Genomic DNA, 20,276 nt, shown 5'->3' with positions numbered 1-20,276 from the left:
CATTCTAACTTTTTATTATTTGAACAACAGAATAGATCTCGTAATGAAAATGGCCCTTTTTGAGGGGGTAGAAAAAGTTTGCCCAATGGGAATCGATCTATATGTGTATGCCTTTACATGCATTAGAAAATCTGAAAGTGCAAGTGAGCAAAATCAAACATCCTCAGGATTTGTCTCTTTCGTGGTTTCACAGGGACAAAAATAAAGCTTCATTTTTCATATTAAGCACCAAAATAAACAACAATAAATCACCAAATTATTTTGCTATTGCCAATGCTCTGAAAATCACAAACTCTAGAAATTTGGTGATCAAATGGGATGGACAATATTCATGAGGGCCAGTGGCGTACCTAGGATTTTCCACAGGGGGAGGGCAAAATCGGCCGCCCAAAAAATTGACAAGCAAAAAAAAAAAAAAAAAAAAAAAAAGGTCTTCAAGCTCGTCAGGGGGGCATAAAAGGTTTTTCAAGTTCGTCAGGGGGGGCAGTGATATGTATTTTGTATGGGTTGTGGCTCCCTGCCCCCCCCGTAGGTACGCTAGTGATGAGGGCGTAGTGATTAAATAAACCCTATACATCAATTGCATCGGTACCGAATCGAGGAGCCCTTTGATTGATTACACATTCTCAATGCGAAATTTCAGAAACTGTCATATATCTCACTTGGTAGAAGAAAAAAAGCAATAATAAAAACATAAAGGTGATTACCAGCTATAATCACTGACCGAATTCTTACCTTTTGTTGTTGAAACACACTGTCAAGATATTACCAAATGGTTCTATTTTCAATGATTCTGTACGTCTCCTCCAAGAGCCATTATTCCTCCCTCTCACCAAGAAGCTAGCTGCACCTCAATCAAAGTTGTGAGCATCAGGGCATTGAGAAATTTTGATCACTTACATTATTTTAACTGAAAGTTTTCACGAATTTCCCCAGTGTGCACAAAATCCTTCAATTTCACTTTTAAAAATGCAAAAAATGACAGGTGACATGACATACTTGCTCCTGCAACTTTTGCTCTGGTTTTCTAATCTCAGAAGGCATTAGGGTCAGTGTCAGAAATGTAATAAGAGTTTTTGGTTCAGAATAATGTAAAGATAAGGATTATGAAGTATATTTAATTTTGGAGGTTAGGATTTATGTTTGGCTTTACGTGCAGATTTTCCATCAGAGCAATTGTTGCCAGAGCAAACGTCATGGAATAACAAGGAACCTGTCCACGGAGGATTAGTCTATTGTTACTGGGGGTGCTGAGCATTGTCACAGCACCCCCAGTAACAATAGATAATCCTCTGTTGCCAGGTCCATGCATGGAACCCAATGACAAAGTTGGTCACACTGTGGCTGTGTAAAATTCCCATGGGGATATGTGTGTTCCAGTCATTTAAAATTTTATATCAACTTCCTGCAGTTTCTTTGTAATTGAGCCAATCACTTTTCAGTTAAAAACATGCCCATGAGGGACATTTGCAATAACTGGAAAGTTTGTTTAATCCAGTCTCATTTTAATTGGTCTTTATTTTTGCCATTTCGTGACTTAATTCGGATTCAGAAACCAATTGATGTGAGGAGTATGTATGGCCTCTCTGTGATTTAAACAATCTCTTAATTAATGACATGTGCTTATGAAAGATTATTGAAGCTAGGCTATGTAAAAATATTGTTCATTTTGACTCGGTGGAATTTGTGCAGTGCCAGTGTAGATATATGATCAGTTTCTTTTGGAGCTCATTTTATATAATCTATTCATTCAGTCAGTCATTTATCCATCCATCCATCCGTCCATTCATTCATTCATTCATTCACTCACTCATCCATTCACTAATTCATTCATTCATTCATTCACTCACTCACTCATTCATTCATTCATTCATTCATTCACTCATTCATTCACTAATTCATTCATTCATTCATTCACTCACTCATTCATTCATTCATTCATTCATTCACTCATTCATTCATTCACTCACTCACTCATTCATTCACTCACTCATTCATTCATTCATTATTTTTGGAGGGAGGGGAACTTTCACCATCCTGCTTTTAATTCAATTCTTTACCAAAATCATGCTATAAAACAATCAGCTTCCCAATCAACACACAGCAAAGTCATGACACATAAATCAAAACCACAAAAACAACCAAATTTCTTTTTCTTCAAAATACTCTTATTTACAAATAACCTCCAAATCGCGGAGCTCATATTAAAAAAAAGAAAATCGCAACAAAAAAAGTTTGGACATACAAAAAAGTGACAAGCATTTTTCATTTGAACAATGTTACAGAGCATTTAGCCTACATACAATCACATACACTATCATTATACAAGATAATTACTAATGTTCTACACAATTTGACATTAATTCTACATTGTACAATATTTAAATAGCATTGTAAGAACAAAATACAACTTAGACCACTCTCCTTTCCCAAACATATCAATAAATGTTCAGCGAGCATTCTCCAGACAGAGAATCATGTATATAATACAATAAACGGTAGATGAAACCGTTTTATTTATTTCTACACGTGTAAATTTCTTTACATGTTACAGTGGGAATCAGTCCCACCGTTCGCTTCCTTAAATTGGCAATGCTCAATTAGTCAATTACGTTTCATAACCACACTCCAATTTTCATGAGTGTGAATTCTTCAAACAAAATACATGTAGAGAGGAAACCCCCGATTGAATCTACACTGGACTTCTTCAGTGATTCATCACAACATCTAAACCTCACATTTCTGGTTTGAATTTAGGTCTCTGATTTTGTCCCCTTACATCACCATCAATATGAGTTTAGTATCACCCCAAAGTCAGTCTATTCCTATTGGTTAATACATAGTTTATACTCCCAGTGGTAATCCAAGATCCCCCCCCCAATAAAAAAAAAATAGCAGAAAAAATTGATGTTTTTGTTTAAAAGGGCAGCTGAAGCGTTTAATCGAAACTTATTTCCTTTCCCCCTCCCAGCAGCAGCATCAAGTAGACTGATGACCCCCTTTTTGTGTTTTCATCATTTTTATTTCTCGATGGGGAAAAAGTCACAAATGTGGTGTGACCTTTGACCTTCTGAAATGTTTGAAGGATGGCCCCTTTTGTGGCATCCTTTCCTAAAGAGCCTGTATCGGAATTAATTCATCTGATGGGAAATTTGGTTTCATTCCACTTGGACAATCAGGGCCAAGTAAAACAAAATTTAGTAATTGATCACTTATTGCCCCTGCTTATCTTCGAGAACTTGTCCAAATTCATAAACCCAAGCGTAATCTCCATTCTGGCTCGCAAAATCTTCTCTCTGAAATTACTGTCAAGACCAAATCATATGGGGATTGGGCTTTCCAAAAAGCTGCACCAGCACAATGGAATTGTCTACCACTGACATTGCGAAATATTACCCAGCTTGAGAAATTCAAAGTACAATTAAAACCCCACCTCTTTTCAGAGTGTTTAACTTAGTCGCATGTAGGTCCAATCCATGTTTAATATTCTTTGATATTATGTATAATTATTTGATGTCTAATATTTAAATTTACAATTCTAACCATATTTATCGCTTTCCTCGCGCATAGAGACCTGTAGGTGTTATGCGTATTTAAGAACTGTACTATTATTATTATCATTATCACACTTGATTGTACATTATGATCAATGCAATCGATTAAAAAAAAGAAATCTTATTCTGGTCCCAGGGCCCCGTTTCACCAAGAGTTACGATTGATCCCATCGATCTCAACTGGATGGAAATCCATCCGTATCGGTTTTTTTCTACAGGAAATTTGCACGATCTCCATAAAGAGAATCACACTGAATCTTTTAAAAATACAATGTATGATAATACACATTAGAAAATATTTTGAACATACATTTTAGATGTTGTGGGCTTTCCATAGTTGATTGGATCAATCGTAACTCTTTGTAAAACACCTCCAAAACTTTACAAAACTTTGTAAGATGGGGCTCTAACTTAGGGAGACTCCCCAGTATAATATTTTGCTACATTGAAAAAATTTTTAACTGAGAAAGAATACCAAGGGTTTGTTTCATAAACATTTCTACAGTAATTTCGCTATTTATGGCAACTACCATGGTAACAGGGCTCAGCAGTCAATCACAATCAAGGTTTCCATGGAAGTTACAATAATGGCAGCAAAGTAACAATAGTTGTAAGTCGTTATGAAATGGGGCCCCAGTTTCCTTTTTCTTAATTACTTAGGGATTTTTCACCAATTTTCAAGTGAGATGGACCAAATCAGGGGCTGTGGAACGGTTTCTAAAGTGGGGGGCTGACCATACAAAAAAAATCACAATCAGATGGTATAAAAAGTGGGGGCTTAAGCACCCCCCCATTCCACGGCGCCTGCAAATAATGCACCAGATTCGCAACCATACACATAATTGTGTTTGATATATATATATATAGGTAAACAAATTACCTAATCTGTGACAAAATAATCACAAAAAATCTGCCCATGCTTCTTTTGCTTCCTAACCAATTGAATTTTTCATCATTAAATATTAAAGAGCGGAAGATAGAGGGCACTCTTCATACAAACTGCAAAATTTCTACAAAGATTTCATAAGACTATTCCAATGATATCATCATGATCTGACTTGTCATCCTCCAACTTGAAAAGTAATGACACCACTTCAATTAAAAAATAACTTTCATGATTCATCTATATTAAACTCTTTGTCAGATTTTTAAAGTTTTAAAAAGTGATAAAAAGGTGTGAATTTCCCTGATTTTATCATACATGTACAAGTTCAGAATTACGTCATTCATTCAATACAAAGTTTCATTTAGATCCTGTATTTTCCACAAGGTGTTTTTAACAAGGATTCTACCATTACCAGATAGAGGGGTAATTCCAGACAGCCTCTTGGAGGGGAAGATCATAAATGAATATTGTAAAGCCTGACCAGACATGTAGTATGTCACATGATTTCACCTATCAATCAACACTCACTATATTTGCTCCTTTTATGTTTCATGATTTTATTTGAGCATTATCACACCTTGATTGCGTACATTACAAAACACTAAGGCCTGAATTAAAATGTGTTTTAAACATGGAGAGGGAAGAGGAATATGCAGATTTCATGTATACTTGTAATTGCATTTAATTCTAATTCGGTGCATAACTGCATTTTATTGTTGGTCCTTCCTAAGTATACACTATTGGCCGCATTCTCTACATAAATTTCAATTGTACCATGGTACAAAACCACGAAATATCGAGATTTCTCGAATAATCGCGCCCCAATTAGACGCTCTTTGGCACTGCCATTTATTATTGGACTTGTCAGATCCTTTTAACCAATTCAAACTATATTGATCTGGTCCAAGTTTCACAAAGCTTGTCATCAATTGATGAATTACAAGCCAGCATTACAAGCTACTAAAATCCTACCATGTGATTGGCTGAAAATTGATTTGTCACCAATTTCTAATGTCAAAATGCCTTGTGAAACCATGTAACTGTTATATATCCCATTTTTAGGCCTGTTCACACATAAGGTCCAACCGTCTTTAAGAAACGTTTGAAGACATAATAATAATATAGGGTATTTATATTGCGCACATATCCACCTTGTTAGGTGCTCAAGGCGCTCCTATATTACCCGGCTAAGCTAGGCGTTCATAGCGCACACAGCTTTTTAAGGAACTATATCTTCCTACCGGTACCCATTTACCTCACCTGGGTTGAGTGCAGCACACCGTGGATCAGTTTCTTGCTGAAGGAAATTACGCCGTGACTGGGATTCGAACCCACGACCCTCTGTTTCAAAGTCCGAAGACTAATCCACTGGGCCACAACGCTCCACATTATGGATAAGTTTTCATATTGACAAATTAAATACTAATAAAAAGACTATCAGACCATCTGGGTACTAACTTAAGTGTAGACCGAGAGGCAATTAGACCAAAATGATAATAGACCAAATAGCTTGCAGACCTGCCAACCTCTGGGAATGAAAAACTGTATTCTGTGATAAAAAAAAAGTGTATTTTTCCAGAAAAAAGTGTATTTCATAATAAAATGCTTGGCGCACTCGCTCATCGCGGCGCTCAAGCTGCATGCAAGCTAAAATGCGCACTGCTCTTGCAGATGAAAAAAAAACCATTAAAACATGTATATATCTTCACCCTGGTTTGAACAAAATGATTGAAAAAAAAAAACAAGTTACCTGAAATTACATTGATCTAATAACCATATTTGTGCACGTTTTATGAAATAGAGACATATATAGATTATTTTTCTCAATAAATTACGATTTAGTTAAAAAAAACGTACTAAATACGGCTAAAACGTACTGGTTGGCAGGTCTGCATAATGTGGTATCAGAGTATTTGAGAAGGCAACCGCACACCTTATGACTGGTCTGCGATCTGATTTTTGGAACAAAATTGCAATTTGCTCTTTTTCTGAAAATTTAAATGAAAAGTATTTGAGGTTCAAATTAACTGAAAGAATAAAATATAATAACAATTTTGGATGATTACCAGCCTTTATTTTGGAGTAAAGGCCAAATTCATTCTAAATTGTAGCCAATCATACGATTGCTATGATGTCATTACAACTAGATATTAAATTTGGTTTTATTTAATACGGATGATAGCATAGACACAGATCTGAACATAGGGGCAATTCCATAGGTTGGTGGACATGAGCTCAATGTGTCTTTGTACATATAGCCCATCTGAACCGTAACGTGAGAAACCACTTTATCTGCACCCCTAGTAAAAACTATGTGTTCTTTATTTTTTTAATTATATACAAATTTGTCTCCCTAATATACTTTTTTGAAATGGATATAATCAACTTTCATAAAAGCCTTGCATGAGGACACTTTTCACTTATGTCCACTTTTTATTTTATGCATGTCCAAGTCATGTAACATGAGTAACCGACACATTTCAAAGATTTGCCAGGAGCATAATGAAATTTCCCAAGTTTTGTTTTTATACAAAGGATAGTCAGACTGCGTACTATGTTGTGATAAAGAGATGTTTAGTTCCTATCAATAATAATAGAGTTACAGCTCCAAGTATGAGTCAAGGTGTCTCCAAATGTAACGTGAGTAACCGTGGAATAGCCCATTGGTATACGTACCTATGATTTAGAACAGTACATAATAAGGTACTCCATGTCTCAATCTTAGCATCAAATTCTAACTCATTTTATTCCAAAATCTGGTCGGTCGCAGACCAATTGTAAGCTGTGCAGTGTCCTTAAAGATAAATGCCAGTTGTGGTAACAATCTCAAAATGACTTTTTACAGAATCCAATATAATGACCACCCAAGTGTCTGTTTGTATGAATAAAAATATGTGCCAAAGGATTCTGGAAGAAATTGTGTAATTGCTGAGAAATAAGCATAAGCGCGGATTCGGGCACTGCCGTCGGGTCTTTATTCCAGCAATAAATAAAAAACACTGTCCCACGTTTGCATATCTGTGTTGGCGATCTTCAGCGTGATCGTTTTTCAGCTTAGATTTTATGATTTCACAAAGTTCAGTTTATGTAACTGTACCAGATCTAGATCTACGATGATATAGTAATACTTAACCTTGGTTTTACAGACTTTCTCATGAAATCATTGTTTACTGCAACTACTTTCATTTAGCTTTAACACAACTGTTGAGATATGGGATCGGGGGAGGGGGGGAACTCTTGGGCCCCTTTCATAAAACTTGTTATAATACCAAAATTGCAACATCAGTTTAAACCGATGGAAACCATTCAATTTGACAGGCTGATAGTTTCTTATAATAGAAACTGTGCATTTGTTATCATAACAAGTCTCTATGTTTATGACTCTCCTACACTTTCCATTTTTAAGACTGAATTGAAAACCTAATAATCAGTATTAAAGGACAAGTCCACCCCAACGAAAACTTGATTTGAATGAAAAGAGAAAAATTTAACAAGCATAACACTGAAGATTTCATCAAAATCGGATGTAAAATGAGAAAGTTATGACATTTTAAAGTTTCGCTTCATTTCACAAAACCATTATATGCACATCTCGGTCGGTATGCAAATGAGGGAACTGATGACATCACTCACTCACTATTTCTTTTGTATTTTATTATATGAAATATGAAATATTTTGATTTACTCGTCATTGTCATGTGAAATGAAGTTTCATTCTTTCCTAAACATGTGGAATTCCATTATTTTAACATTTTGTGCTTCAGGCAAGGAGGTCCTAATCATCAAATTCGTAAAAATTGAAATATTGTATAATTCAAACAATAAAAAACAAAAGAAATAGTGAGTGAGTGACGTCATCGACTCTCTCATTTGGATGTAACTGGCTCGTTCATATAACTATTTTGTTAAAATTAAGCGAAACTTTGAAATGTCATTACTTTCTTATTTTACATCCGATTTTGTTGAAATTTTCAGCATTGTGATTGTCTGATTTTTCTTTATTGATTTAAGTCAACATTTTCCTGAGGTGGACTTGACCTTTAAGTAATTTTTGTTGTTATCTGTTATATTATTCCTTGTAATTTGTTAAATCACCCTCCATGCATTTTTCCTTTACCTTTTGGTAGTCTCAAGTTTATATTATTTCATTAATTCAATCCAACTCTTCAACTTATTCATATTTGTCTACGCATCCAGCGCTTAGAAACAATGTGTATTAAGCACCTTATAAATGTTGTATATTATTATTTTCATTATTACTATGAAATAGACCCTGAAGTTTATTTTTCACTGGTGAAATGAACTTGTAAATCATAACGAAAAAAATAAAATCATGAAACATATTGAAATCTTACTTCAACATACCTGGTGGGTGTTTCATAAAGCTGTTCGTAAGTTAAGAGCGACTTTACGAACGACTGGTGATCCTTTCTTGTGGTAAATGGTACATTGAATTGGCGATGGTTTAGCGCGTAAGATGGGTTCACCAGTCGTTCTTAAAGTCACTCTTAACTTACGAACAGCTATATGAAACGGCCCCCCGTAATTCTTGAACCTTCAAAAATGCTTGAGGTAGATCACTGCACAATTTTCTTGCGTAGAGATTTTTTAAAGGGTCTTAAAGGTTTTACAGCTATTTTTTTTTTAAAGAACAAGAGCCATTTATTTATATGAAATGGGTTCAATCATTCATAGAGCTCAAGAAGGGAGGGGGGAGGGTATTCACAAAGATTTCAGTCTGGCTAAAACTTCCATTTAAATTCTCATTTGCATTGATCAGATCAGGGAAGTGATTCATCAAAATTTTTGTCCGACAAGATGTCAGATCTGACAACTTTCCTTGATTCTGATTGGCTAAGGAGCACAGTTCCTATGGAAACTGTCAGATAAAACAAGACTTCTCAGATAAAACGTCTGACAAGTAATTCTTTCATGCCACAGTATATTGATTAATTTAACTATGTGTCCTATATCATGCATGCATTGGTATTTAAGCATGATTTTTTTTTCAGACTGAACTCTTTGTGAAATGCCCTCCCCCTCCCCACATCATGAAAATAAATCATGAAAATGGTGAATGTGTCAGAATCTGTAAAATACATCTGAACACCCTTGAGATAATACTTTAAAAAATTATGTGTACCATAATAGAAGTTTTGAAACTCCCAAGACTAAAAGATTTCAATGAAAGAGGGCCCTTGACAACTTCAGGTAGTTATTCCCTCTGAAATGTATAATTTTTAAAAGAAGGTTATTTTGCTATGTGGTAATACAATTTTGATAAACATTTATGGTAACCTATTCTTTTTATTCTTGTTTGATTATGTTTGTAACTTGTGGCACTTAATAAAACAGCTTTTAATATTAAACAAAACAAAAAAATTATCCCCTTATTAACAGAACCCCTAAATTGAATGCTGGTTTATCAAGATGAATTGATATTCCAAACTTGCAATGAATTCTACTTTTCATTCATACCTCTGAACATAAATTTATTAACGTATTATGCTCCGTACATTTGTAAAAATGTGAATACTTTTAAATTGACTTGCCACGATTCAATGGCATAATATATAATGCTTGGAGCTAGCTCATTGTGACATGATTGTGCCAAGAGCATACATGGTTCAAAAGCAGAGCTACCCTGCACATAATAACAACACAATTTATCAAAATGACCGTTTGTACATATCACAAGAATTTGGTTGACACTGATATACATTCATTCATATTTAAGTTTACTTTGGCATGTTAAATCCGGGCCCCATTGGATCCGGGCCCATAGGTCCAAAGTTCGGATCCCCGTAAGGTGGCCCCCCTGGGCCCATTGGTCCTCCTGGATTCATTCCGCCATATCCTGGCATACCCCTTGGTCCCATATACCCCATTGGGTTAGGGCCGGGGACTTGTCCACGAGGGCCCGGGTTCGGCCCGCCCCCCGGTCCCATTCCGTAACCCTGATGCATCATCATCTCCTGGTTCATCATGGGTGACATCCGAGGTCCAGGTCCCATTGCACCAGGACCACGCGAGAACGATGGGTTCATACCTCCGGGGTTCATACCCCCCGTGACCATCTCCACCGGGAACGGAAGCTCGATTTGTTTGGGGCCCTGCCCGGGGGACGGACCGGTTCCTGGGTTCACATGCGGGTTGCCGGACTGGCCCTGCCCGCTGCCTTGATTCGTATTCGCTGGGAAATACTGAAGAGTTTGTTTTGGTCCTTTTCCATCTGGTAATAACGGCGGGGAGAATCTACTTTGTAATAACGAGAGAGGGCTATTGGCTTGGCCACCTGATGTGGTAGGTCCCATGTTTCTCTCCATGCCCCCCATGACACCCATCTCAGGCCCACCCTGACCCATTCCCATCCCCATCATACCAGGGTGTGGCATGTTAGTCCTACCAGGGCCAGAGGGCATGCCGCCACCTTCCATGAACCCACTGCTAGGCATCCCTCTAGGCCCTGAGAATCTCATCATATTTGGATGCATGCCTGGACTCATCCCAGGCTCAAAATTGTTCATACCCTGCATCATTCCGCGTTCCATTGGATGCGGCCCCATCATGCCAGGACCGCCTGGCATCGGCCCGGGACCACCTTCCATCATGGGATGTCCTTGGGACATCATCCGCGACTGTGACATGATCATCCGCTGCTCTCGAGACATCGGAATCCCCTGCGGCCCCATCATGTCGACTGGACCCATGGTTGGAGACATCATCCCGGAGTGCGGTGGCATGTTGTGAGGCATCATGCTGTTCTGAGGCGACATCATCCCTCCTGGTTGCTGCATCCGCGCTGATGACACCATAGGTCCTTGCATAGGTACTTGACCTTGCATCATGGGTGACTGCATGCTCTGTTGTGGTGCTGCCATACGTGGATTCATCATAGCGGATGAAGCAGGTGGTCCCGCTCCTCCCCCACTCATTGCAGGACCACTTGGACTATGTCCTGGACCCATGATGGGACCACCCTGTTGGGCCGGTGGTGGTCCTTGTCCTCCCTCCATCCCATGTGGCATCATTCCACTTTGTGTTGGCATCCCACCCGGAGGCATCATCCCAGACTGTGACGTCATCATCACACCCGGAGACATAATCCCACTCGATGGTGAGCCGATCGTCGGCATGTCCGTGTTGATTGGACTGTTCATTGGTGGCGACCCAAAATGCTGTAACCGCCCTGGACCTTTCATGGGCGGCTCCTTAACAGTCTTTTGGTAGAACGTGGATGCGTATTGCTGCAGGTCTTCACCACGGGGTGGGAAATTTGGTGCTTTGTCCCGGTTAAGTTGGCTTGGTGGAAAATTGACAAGACGCTGCTGGGATTGGACATCCATAGGCTTCCCAGAATCTGCAGCGTTGCCTGCCGCTGTGCTTGTGCTTCCTGCAGAACTGGTAGAGGATGGTGCACTGGTGATATTTGAGGTTGCGGGAGGCGGTGCATTTGAAACGTTACTATTTCCACCCGATGTGTTACTTTGTGACCCATTACTATGAGCTGTGGTAGGTGGCAGTACAGATGATGTTGACATGGTGTTGTTCACAACAGAGTTTGGCGTACCAGGCTGGGAGGTATTTGGGGTATTGACAGATGAGACATTTGGTAGGACTACAGGGTTGTCCATGGCAGCAGGGGTACCTGGTTGATTTGGCCTTGGTGACTGTTCCACCGGACCAACGCTTCCTGGCGTTCTCACCATGGAACTCATAATTGGATCAGTGTTCTGTTGGGGTGGTTGATTGGCCGATGTGTTTGCGCTTGTAGGAGTAGGGGCCCTGTAAACTGATTTCATTGGACTGCCAACAGGTGCATGAGGAGACATGGCCATGGACATGGAGCTGGCAGAACTAACGGGACCTGGACCAGCTTGTGGCCCTGGAGGCATGTTGCCTGAGTTCATTGGTCCAGGTCCTGCACTCATCGGAGGCTGCGATGACCCACTCTGCATACCCGGTACTGAACTGGAGCGATTAGTGCGTGGTGATGGCATATGCGGTGTCTCTGGAAATGGACCAATCTGACCTCCCATACCTCCTGGACCTGATGGCCCTCCTGGCCCACCAGGCCCGCCCGGTCCACCTGCCATCCCTGGACCTGGTCCTCCAGGTCCCATAGGCGGCATCGGCCCTGACATACTAGCTCTCCTCTGCATCCCGTGCGACGGTGGTCCAGGAACGGGACCAGGCCCCGGAGGTCCTCCGCTCATCGGCCCTGGACCAGGTCCCGCAGGGTAAGGCGGTGGTGGACCCATATTCATGCCCATCACATCCCCTGGGAATCCTCCACTGCCTGGATGATGTGGACTCATCATCGGCTCTCCTCTCATTGGTCCAGGGCCGTGCCCAGGACCAATGGCCCCAGGAGGAAAATCTGACATGCGTCCTTGCATCTTGGCTTGGTCTTCCATGATTTTGCGTCGTTTATCGAGGTAGAATTCTTGTTGTAGTTTGTACCATTCCCGCTGGGCAGGAGACATGTTTTCCCAGTCTGGAGGGAGAGGGGGCATCATCATCCCTGAAAAGACAGCCAAAGAAATAGCTATTACAAAACAGAACCGAGAGCATCAGTGGAAATGCAGTGTAAGCGAGGTTTATGTGTAAATGTGCTGCACCATGAACAAGCCTTTATGTGAATGTCCAGTGTGCACAATCTAAACAAACCAAGCCTTTACTACACACGACAGATCAAGTGCATTATTTGTTTTATGAAATAGTGACACAGAAAATGACATAAACAATAACTATAACCAATCATATTGAAGGATTTCAGTAGCTTTTCACTGCTTTTGCAAATTTGTTATTAAAACCAGTTTCATGAAATGGTCCAAGTGAATACCAGTAAATATAAACAATTAATGCCTATTTTACATTCTATTTCTACTTACCAGAATTGGCCATCATCATGCGTTGGTCAGGGCTCATACCCCTCATACCATCCTGGGCAGGCATCCGGGGATGCATTCCTGGTCCCATACCTTGGTGCATCATAGAGTGTGGTCCTCCGGGTCCACCTGGCCCCATCATAGGACCGCTGGGGCCCATGGGGCGCATCATGGGACCTCCACCCGGTGACATCATCGCTGAGGGGGGGGGGGGAGGGCAAACAATGTAATCTGGGTTAGTTACATCTCCGAAGGGTAGCTCACTGAAATGCGAGCTGGGTACTGTAACATGAAGCTTATACCTTGGTCACATTTGTTCTACGGCGGCCGTACGGCGAGTCTTCATTTTTATTCAAACCACCTATATGTAGCTGGTACAAAAAAAATGTTAAAACGACTGTTTTTACGACTCGCCTTACAGCCGCCGTAGTACAAATGTGACCAAGGTATTAGCGATCAATCTTGGGGCTGGTTTTCACGACTGATCATACCAAATACCCAATGGAATCGATTGTAGAACTCAGCCCCACCATCAATCGCCAAGCTCTATGTTACCAGGCCCAGGTTTCACAGGTTTGAACAGTGCACATCAAAAGAAATGTCATGGAAATCTAGAATCAAGTCAAATTAGAAAGGGTACAGTATCAAGCTGCAAGATTTACAATAAGAAACTACAGAAGAGATTCTAGTGTTACAAAGATCCTGGGTAATTTGAAATCAGGGACATTCGGCGTGTTTCTACAGAGAATGGTTAAACGGTATTACCCGCCTAAGTATCAAAAATTCCGGAAAACTTCCCTGTAGAAACAGATGCGATGCGGTTTATTGATAAAGCATCGTGCAAAATACAGTTTCTCACAACCACCTCTGGGAGGTGGTTATTGTCGTGTTAATCCGTTTGGAATGCGGAGTTAATCGGATTATTCGCACTGTAGAAACAGGTTGCAGCTTTTTGATTCTGAAAAAGATAAACCGTTTTTAACAATTCTCTGTAGAAACACGCTGATTGAATTGGAATTACATCTTCACCAGAACTGAAAATGCACACAAATAAATTGGCATAATAATGATTGTGCTGCGTGGTCACATAATGTGTGGCATGCTCCACTAAGCATTACAGGGGTGGACTTGACTTCCTTCAGGGAAAGATGTCCAGCAAAATAGCATTAGCATGATATTCTGGAAATAAGTCCAAGATGACATTGGCTGACTTTATGAGCAAAATATCAGGATAGCAAAAAAAATTAGTCCATTATTCTCTGATTAGGCTAATTGTATCATCTTTGTTCTGATGAAACCACCCCCAGTAATTAGAAGGGACGGTGATCTTTTGTTCACCTGGAAATCAAAAAGAAAATTTCATTTTGGTTCCTTGGATTTCATGTAAAAATTCAATGAATTTACCTTTTCAAACCAAAATTCATAATGTTGCTGGGTACATTTTCTATAAAAATCAGAAAGTCCATTTTAGATCAAGTTTGAAACAGAATGATAGGTAATCAGAAAAGGAAAAGATCATATTTGCGAGAGAAAAATCACTGTCTCCAAAATAGCTTTTGAAAATAGATTACCTTGAGGTTGCTGTGCCATAGGATCTTGAGGAGGAGGAGGCATCCCGATAGGTGACATCATTCTTCCAGGTGATGGAGACATACTGCCATGTTCTTCAGGAAACAGGAGCTTCTGCATCTCTTTGAGAGTCCTCAACCTTTCTTGCCGATGCCGCAACTGCTCCGGCGTTGGGTTGTCTATCTGCTGCGGTGGTTTGTAGTTCGGCATATCATAAGGGTTGACGGGCGATGCTGGGAGAGACTGGGATGGATGGGAAGGACTCATGAAGGGACGTGGACCTTGCGGGCCGGAGGGCGGCACCATGTTCTCGTTTCCGAGGACGAGTCCTGCACTCGGCGACCTCATGGCGGGGTTAGGTGATGCCATCCGCATAGGTGACATGTCGGGTGGGAAGGACGGTGCCATGGTGGTGGTCATTGTCTTTTTGACGTTGGGCGGATTCTCCCACAACGCGCTGGGATCAAGGTTCTCGGTTTCAGTTGTGGAGGGCTGATTGTGGAACGACTGCGACGACATCGCGGGGCGCATTGGCATGTTCTGATGCGGGAACCCTGGTCGATATGCCCCCGGTCCATACGGTCCAAAGCTTGGCCCACTTGGTGGCATGCCCTGTTGCATTGGTCCTCCAGGGCCGCCACCTTGAAGGTTCGCCTGAAGCGGTTGCGACGACGAATTTGGTCTCTTGCGTTTCTTGTTACCTTTGGTCGTAGTTGTTCCCCCGCCCCCCGTGCCGCTCTCAAGCGGCGTCTTTCTTGAGTTTTCGCTCCCTTCCACTCCTTCTTGGACACTTTGAGGTGTTCCTGGGTTCTTTCCTTTCAAACTATCAATGCTTTTTCTAGCACCATCCATACTACTATCAATGGCTCCTGGTTTGCCATTTTGGCCATTGGCACTTTGTACTGTAGTCCCATCTACCCCTTGTTGTGTATTGTTCTGTTGAGGTGTGCCGGGACCAGTGTTTCCTGAATGGTTAGGAGCTGCTCCAGTATCCTGTGAAGAAAAGATAAACACAAGTTTTCATTCTCAAAGAATAAACATTTACCAGTGGAATGCACAATCAAATCCAGGTGGCATTTCACGTAAACTTACAATTATGGCAACTTTGCCATTATGACATACCATGGAAACCATGATTTCGACTAGCTGCTGAGACATGTTACCATGGTAGCTACCTTCGTGACAAAGTTGCCATAATGGCAAGTCTTCTGAAAGGTGCTCTGGATAGGATGGGATGATAATTCCCAAAGGACTATTATGTTGCATAACATTATGGTACTCCTTTCAAAATAAACTAAATTCACAGAATTTGTCACATGAGATCTTAATGTTTCATTGAGCTAATCTGGCAAATCAACTACAAATATGTGCAGGTCAAACAGTATTGTGCAATCAATGTACAGAGCAACACATAGGTACATAACATTTGAAAAAAATAGAAATCACTGAAACATCAAATATAAATTATGAAATTCCCCCCTAAAGTATTTGTACCTGTTGGGATCCAGTAAGCAACAAAAAACATGTTGACTAGTTATGAATTATGTGATTCCTCAAGGATTTGGACAGGATCACCAGTGTCCAGCAGGCAATGGGAACTTGTTGACTACTGAATTCTGTGTTTCCCTTTAGGCTTTGTAAAGGGAATGTTTAGGGGTGGCCCCCTCCCCCCTGGCCTTTTTAAGGGTTTCATGACATTTGCTCCGGCAACAATTGCTCCGCTGTAAATTCCACACAGTAATGGAATGACCATCTTCAACCCTGGGTTTATCACTATACCCTAACCCTTAACCCAACATAAAACCCTATAGCAACCCTAACCCTACATCTTAAACAAAAAAAAGCCCGGAGCAAATGTTGAGTCACCTTTTTAAAAGGATTACATCATATGATTTAAAAAAAAAAATGCTGGTTGAACAGACCTCTTCTGGATCTAAGAACTTCCTCTTGCAGGACTGGACTCTATGGTAGGCCAGAATGGAATCAGTCTGACCGGTGTAGACTGCCTGGGCGGCCCTGTTGGCTAGCAGCGTTGAGAACGTGTAGATGTGCTGCGAGTCTTGCATTGTGAAGTTTGGGGGATGTGGGTAGCCTCCCACCTGCCGATGTAGCATATTCATACCTGAAAGAGAAGAGACACTCCTTGTGAAATTGGCTAGACTAAAAGGTGCAGTTCGCTTTTGAAAGATTCCTTTAATAGGAATAAAAAAATTTCATTGATAATATCCCAATATCATCATCATCATCATCACCACCACCATGATCACAATTGCCATATCATCATCATCATCATCATCATCATCATCATCATCATCATCATCATCATCATCATCATCATCATCATCATCATCATCATCATCATTATCATCATCAACATCAACATCACTATCATCATCACCATCATCACTACCATCATCATCACCATTATCAACATCACCATCATCATCATCATCTTCATCATCATTATCATCATCATCATCACCACCATCATCACTACCATCACCATCCTACCTTTATCATCCTGTGGTCCGTTGCTCATCATCTGATTATTCATCTGACTATTAACCTGGTTCATCTGCCCATCCCGGAGAAACACCGCATCGTCCTCCTCCTTCTTCATCACCGCGGCAATCCCATCCACCTTCATATCCATTCCCCCTCCTCCTTTCATATGGTCCAATCTCATCATCCCTTGAGTGTTCTTACTTCCCAATTCCATCTTCATAGGTTTCTCCTCCATTTTCATCCCTCCTGGAGGTGGTCCAGGAGGTCCAGGTGGCCCAAGCGGTCCAATCTCATCCTTGAGGTGTAGCGCTCTCATCTTGGGTGAAGCTAACGAAGTGTTAAGCTTCAGCTCAAGGTCACTGTCCCCCGCAGCGCTGTTTGCCAATTTGGCGAGTTTGGTCAGTTCTTCTGACATGTTTATCAATCACTGTAAATGGTTTAATAGTTCACTCTTTCTACAATGTCGTTGTCGTCATCTAGATTTACGTTCATAAAGATCCACAGGGAAAATACGAAAGAAATATCTGCAGAAATAGAGAAATATTTGATCAATTTATTGGCAATCATTCAAAGTGGCTGATATCTTTGATTATAATTTAGAAATCAATTCTGTTTATGTACTCATGGTGTTAATAAACTATATAATTGTTGGGGAGATGAAAATGTTTTTTCATTAGTTTCAAATTTCGGACATCCTTCGATCAAAATTTTTTCCAATGGGTAAAAAATGCATTGGAATATGGAGAAAAATTTCTGACAAGTACTATAAAAGCAAAATATTTTCAACAGATAGGGTAGTAGGTCTTTGGTTTCAACAACAAACAGGAATGCCAGGCAATTTCATTATTTATTTTGGTTGAGATTTAGGGGAAACAATTTGAAACAAAAGTGTTGTATGTACATTTGATTTGAAAAACCCCTATTATTTCACATTGATATACCACAGGGAAAACACATTTCATATTGAGATATCAGTGCCCTGCCCTATAGCACAAACCTTAGCGATTGATAATAGAGCTTATTTCTACGATTGATTGCAGTGATTTTTGTGAATGATCAATTACAAAAATCAGCCCCAAGATCAATCGCGAAGCATTACGTCATGAGGCCCTGATAATGTTTAGGAAACGATAAGGGGCTCGTAACACAAAGCTTAGCAATGATCGTAGAACATTTTTCTACGACTGATTCCATTGACTAGTGTACAATCAATCGTGAAATCAAGCGTACGATCAATCGCTAACCTCTGTGTTACGGGACCCAGGAGATAAGTATCTAATCCCACAATAAAAGATAATGGAATACAATACAAGCATGTCCTTCAATTAAGAATAAGTAATGACAAATACATTGTAAGATGTTATGTCACTACTCTTGCCAATCGCAATCTAGATTTAAGTGCCTGCATAGTAAGAACAATCATTAAAACAATACATAGATCGGATTCTCAATACCGTTATCTTGTTGTTCATTGTATTAATTACAAGAGGGCAATAATGACACTTGTTCTTCTAAAATTTTGAAGAATTTTGCCTTCCTTAATGCACCATGTACTCTATATATTATCCATACTTGCTACTTGAAGCACTCCATTCTTTTCTTTTACCATTTGGAATAAGTTCAACTATTCTTGAGAAAATAAATTGTTGGATTTCATTAAGCTTACATACATTTTGTGTGAAACATTCATGCAAAAATTCTTGTCTGTTTTTCATATCCGCCACACGGCAATATCATAGTAATTTCTAAGTTCCACAAATAAAAACTTAGGGAAATTTTTATGATTACTTCATTATTATACCCTTTTTTGCAGATATTTTGAGTTTCACTAGAATTAAAAAAAAATTTTTGCACCATCGGATAGCCTACAATGCACCTTTTCAATGTTTGAAATAAAAAAAATCAATCAAATGAAGTCCCTTCTTGTGGAAAGACAAAGTATTTATTTAAAGGAATTGTTGATCTGTTTATATCTCTTTGTTTGTACATGTATGATTTCAAAAGAGTTGTGAAATAATTACTTGAATAGAGGAATTCAATGAATACTTACTTCATATATGAATGCATGGTTATTTTTATGAGCTACTCTGATGAAATCAAATCAATTGAACTACATTACTCCATGACTTCCAATCAACCAAACGAATCTGTGATACAAATAAAAGAGAATAAAATACAATTTTATGCCAACTAATCATCATAAAAGCATTATACCAAAGATACTACAAGGGGAAGATCGGACAGTACATACTGTAGACCACGTAATGAAACACTAGGGAAGAGCGCCCCACAGCGTTGAGTAAGTAACAACCTTTTTTTACCTTTGCGTATCGCGAGATGGTGGTGTAAAAAACATATGAGAGAAATGGTGAATGGTTGAAGGAATAGACGACTTTTACATCTTAAAATTTTTTTCATTTACTTTTTTTCTTAAATTAAAGATGAATATATTTCAGAGGTTTCTGGGTAATAAAAGGTGGAATTATTCCCATATGCACCACCCTTGAGCCCTCTCCAAAGTCCCCTCTCTCATTTCCCCCATATGTTTTATACACAGCTGCGTGCTGATGTGCCATGGTTTACTTACATTGTATATGTACTCAACAATGTTGGGCGCGCTTCCCCAGGAGCATTTTTCGGGCGTTTGGGAGCATTTAAAAAAATCGCCAAAGTGTCCAATCTTCCCCTTGCAGTATCTTTGATTATACCTACTAACATCAAAATCTATAATAACAACAGTATATTTACCCAGGGTAGCCACTTCAGTTCCGAAAACTGTTCTCCCAGCAAGCTGTGCTATTATTATTACCCCGGCTAAGATGGGCTACCGATTCAGGTGCACACAGCTTTAATATGTACATATATCTATGT

General features: G+C 39.8%; 1 protein-coding gene across 1 annotated transcript; it reads right to left on the bottom strand.

The window, feature by feature from the left end:
• Positions 1-8,568: 8,568 nt before the first annotated feature.
• Positions 8,569-19,553, bottom strand: LOC129263658 (collagen alpha-1(I) chain-like). Its single transcript, XM_054901558.2, has 6 exons — positions 19,456-19,553; positions 17,412-17,929; positions 16,823-17,022; positions 14,903-15,893; positions 13,335-13,529; positions 8,569-12,964 (listed from the first exon to the last, which is right to left on the bottom strand). The coding sequence occupies exons 2-6, from the start codon at positions 17,818-17,820 to the stop codon at positions 10,179-10,181; spliced, it is 4,581 nt and encodes a 1,526-aa protein (XP_054757533.2). The 5' UTR covers positions 17,821-17,929; positions 19,456-19,553; the 3' UTR covers positions 8,569-10,178.
• Positions 19,554-20,276: the final 723 nt, after the last annotated feature.

The sequence above is a fragment of the Lytechinus pictus genome, chromosome 6 (assembly GCF_037042905.1).
Source record: "Lytechinus pictus isolate F3 Inbred chromosome 6, Lp3.0, whole genome shotgun sequence".
NCBI lineage: Eukaryota > Metazoa > Echinodermata > Echinoidea > Temnopleuroida > Toxopneustidae > Lytechinus > Lytechinus pictus.
The sequence above is the reverse complement of the archived record's forward strand: the minus strand, read 5'-3'. Positions and strand labels throughout refer to the sequence as shown.

Bases quoted from the DNA above. Each gene is read 5' to 3' on its own strand.
- LOC129263658 (XM_054901558.2), bottom strand. From the start codon at position 17,820: ATGTCAGAAGAACTGACCAAACTCGCCAAATTGGCAAACAGCGCTGCG. The intron at 17,023-17,411 runs GTAGGATGGTGA...CTTCTCTTTCAG, and splicing joins CGGACCACAGGATGATAAAG to GTATGAATATGCTACATCGG. The intron at 12,965-13,334 runs GTAAGTAGAAAT...CTGTCTTTTCAG, and splicing joins CATGATGATGGCCAATTCTG to GGATGATGATGCCCCCTCTC.